The sequence below is a fragment of the Argentina silus genome (assembly GCF_951799395.1).
Source record: "Argentina silus genome assembly, chromosome: 13".
Lineage (NCBI taxonomy): Eukaryota > Metazoa > Chordata > Actinopteri > Argentiniformes > Argentinidae > Argentina > Argentina silus.
In genome coordinates, this window is record NC_139667.1 from 8,204,636 (window position 1) to 8,208,021 (window position 3,386).

Consider the following 3,386-nt stretch of genomic DNA (forward strand, 5'->3'; position numbering starts at 1 on the left):
TTCCAAAACAAATCACAACAAACAGTAGATTTTATGATCAAATAAATAGATTTATTCCCAAAGATAAGTAAATCATACACAAAGCATAATTTAAGTGTGTGATATACAGTATAGTACTTTAACTATAAATCTGTACAGTTGTTAGAAAAACAAAATACTATCCCAGGGGTTCAAAACATAGGGGCTGATCAAACAATGGAACCAATGCTTCGGAAAAAAAATAACTGAAAACTTTATCGCATGCATACTGAGTCTTTGAGTTGATTAAGTGAGAGGTCAAAAGCTCTCTCCCAGCACTGTTAAAACATGCAGTACACACACACACACACACACACACACACACACACACACACGCACGCACGCACACACGCACACACACACACACACACGCACACACACTCTCATATATTGCAGAGAACAGATCACCTTGCTTTTGTAAGTTCTCACAATTACTTGTATCATTGCATTACATTTATACATTAGCTGCACACAAAGTTCTAATTACACAGTTAAAAACACTAGACTCCAATACAGTCAGAGTCAGGCATTCATAATAGACTGAAATTTGAATGATCATTGCTTAGTCTATTGCTTCTGAGTCTACTTCATGATTTGTGAAAGCACACATGACTTGCAATGCAAAACAGTGCAAGGGGCATACAGCAAGAGATGTCTGATCAAAAGAAAACCAGACATCTCTATTTTGAGACTCAATCAAGCCTTTAGATATAGTACCACTTGTGTCCACTAAGTGGCAGCTTTGAGCTTACCTGGGCCCTTAATTCAGAATAACATACAGTATAAGCAATAGCACAATGTTCATTGATTGGGTACCTGAGGCGTTTTTTTTTAATAATTTCTAAACCTACAGAGACTTTGATGAGTCTCAAGCACCTAAAGGAAGCATGCCAGTTTACATCATTCAGATATCAGTTTACATACATTACCATAGATTCAATTCCATATTCATTGTTTATGGTCAGCAGATTTGAAAATGAAACTCAAAGAGAGGACAGTGAACCACGAACATTCATACTGGCAGAGCAATAGAGGGGCATGTGCAATACAGTGCTTTGTAAGAGGTTCTCAACAGCAGAACTACAAAAAGAGTCACCAGTATCCCTTGGTATTCAGTTGTCAGAATCAATATATTATAAATATTAAAGAGATGCTACAGGGTTTTCGTCACTAATTGTTTACATCACATTTTGGCTTAATTGTTGACTGTATGGTTTAATGATATAATGTTAATCGGTTTCTTATCTCATTATACGACACAGTCCTTAGTTTAAGGCCAACAAAGCTTTTGGGGACTACCACGTCCAATCATTTCTGGCCACATTCTTTTCTATTACGGGGACCCATTTTTGGCTCTAGACTAGTGCCTGAAAATATATTTAGAATTCTGTTGCATCTCTTTAACACTTTCCCTGCTATTTTGGGTGGATTACATATTCTATTGGAAGACACATTTCCTTCATGCATTTTCAAGCATTCCTACAATAGAAAAACATTCTCCATGACATTACATCGAAGCATGTTGCATTGCTTTAGAGTGTACTCTGTAAATACACAATATTTCAGAGAGCTACTTAACTACAGTACTTTGATATATTGATAAATAATAATGCATACATTTTTAAAAGGAGAGGTTTCATGTCAGTAGCTACATGTTATGAACTGTACTTAGCGAGCCAACTACATGTACATTTAGGTTTCTAAATGGGATTAGTTTGCTTTTTAAAAGCAAGTTATTCTCTAACAATAACGTCAATTTGTGTTCCTCTTGTTGACGCTTACTTGATAGGAAAACACAAATCCTTGCAGCATAATTATTTTTAGCCCAAAGTAATAACAGTTGAGAGAGGTATGATGCAGTGGTAACCTATAGAGAGGCCAGCGCTCCACATATCATTTCTCTCCATAGGACAGACCCCAGGCTGAATGGGCTCGAGTTGCTCTGACAAGGTGGATGGATGGTGGGGGGATATGGCTGGCATGGAGCGATGTGCCCCTCCATGGGAAAGAAGATAGTAAAGTGAGAGATTTTGCACAGTCGGTGCCAGTTAAGTTGTTGTTTTCGGACTGATCACCCCCATTGACCTCCACACACCAGTCCAGTATGAGTAGCTGTCTGTCTCTCCCCATATGGAAGAACAGGTCATGTGTGAGGAGGGGCCAAAGGCTGGGGTTGGGGGACGAGGACATGGTGTCGGGTCTGGTGTCGGGGGTCGAATGTCGGATGTCAGCGTGCTTTAGATTCTGTGTTCTTCATTCAGTCCACTTTCAGGTAGCCATTGGAGTTGGTGCACACTTCTCTGCCCTGTTCTCTCCTCCTCTCTCCCCCAGCAGCATCTGATTGGTCGTCCGGCTTGCTGGCGTCGTCGTCAAAGCGCAACCGCAGCGTATTGCGGATGACCAGGCGCTCCACGAGGAAGGAGGCGCAGAACCAGGGCACGGCGTATTCGGCCGTGATCAGACCCATGAAGTTGTAGCGGAACTGGGAGTAGTCCCAGGGGCAGGCGTTGAACTGGCTCAGCAGCAGGCCCGTACCAAACTCCCACAGGTAGGTCCACAGCGTGTAGATGAGGCAGCGCAGCAGCACGGGGCACCAGCCGTGCAGCGCCAGGTACATGCGCTCCACGATCAGGATGCACGTGCCGTAGATGAAGAGGGCCCACACGCTCGTCACCCCCGGGAACTTCCAGTTGCAGTTGACCACGAACTCCCACGCCGCCGTGAACATGACCTCGCAGAAGTAGCCGTGGATGGCGTACAGGTACCACCGCGACAGGGTCGTCAGGGGCACCACCGGGGTCGTCCCCGCCGCTGCCGTCACCATGGCGACCGTCCTTCTGTTTTTCTAGCGGTGCAGATGCGGGTCTGTCAGGAAAACGGGGGGGGGAAAGCCATGTTAGAGTTTGTCACGATGAATGACAAAAAAATAATGACTTTGGTTAATTAGTTGGTTTGGTAACCCACTGCTAGAAAATTCCAATGGCAATCCATGTCAGGTCACAACCTCCTAATAGAACCAAGGGTAATGGCTAATCATAAAGGCTAGCTAATGCAGTGTATAACCCCCATGGTCGGACAGCATCACGGGGCCCCTCTCTAAATCCCACACGTCAGCCACACACAAGCCTTGGTATCAGATGTCTGGAGGCCAACGCAGGGCGGGAGGGAAGGTATCCTTCAGCCACGCTGTCGTAGTGTAGGTCTAATGGAGACGACTGAGACACAGGGGAAAATGTAATCAGGGTGAGAGGTCAATCAATACCTTCCAAAACAAAACTGTTTTGAAAGCTGTTTAGTCAATTATAGTATGCCTCAAAAGGAAAACAGTGTCTTACAGCCAAGATTATTATATCCAATGGTCCATTGTA

At 44.0% G+C, this 3,386-nt stretch overlaps 1 protein-coding gene across 1 annotated transcript; it reads right to left on the reverse strand.

Annotated features, from left to right (window-relative positions):
* Nucleotides 1-2,275: 2,275 nt before the first annotated feature.
* Nucleotides 2,276-2,842, reverse strand: tmem229b (transmembrane protein 229B; the record flags this gene model as incomplete). The annotated part of the gene is made up of 1 exon (XM_083683510.1): nucleotides 2,276-2,842. One exon carries the CDS (start codon nucleotides 2,840-2,842, stop codon nucleotides 2,276-2,278), a length of 567 nt encoding a protein of 188 aa, XP_083539636.1.
* Between the last annotated feature and the right edge of the window lie 544 nt (nucleotides 2,843-3,386).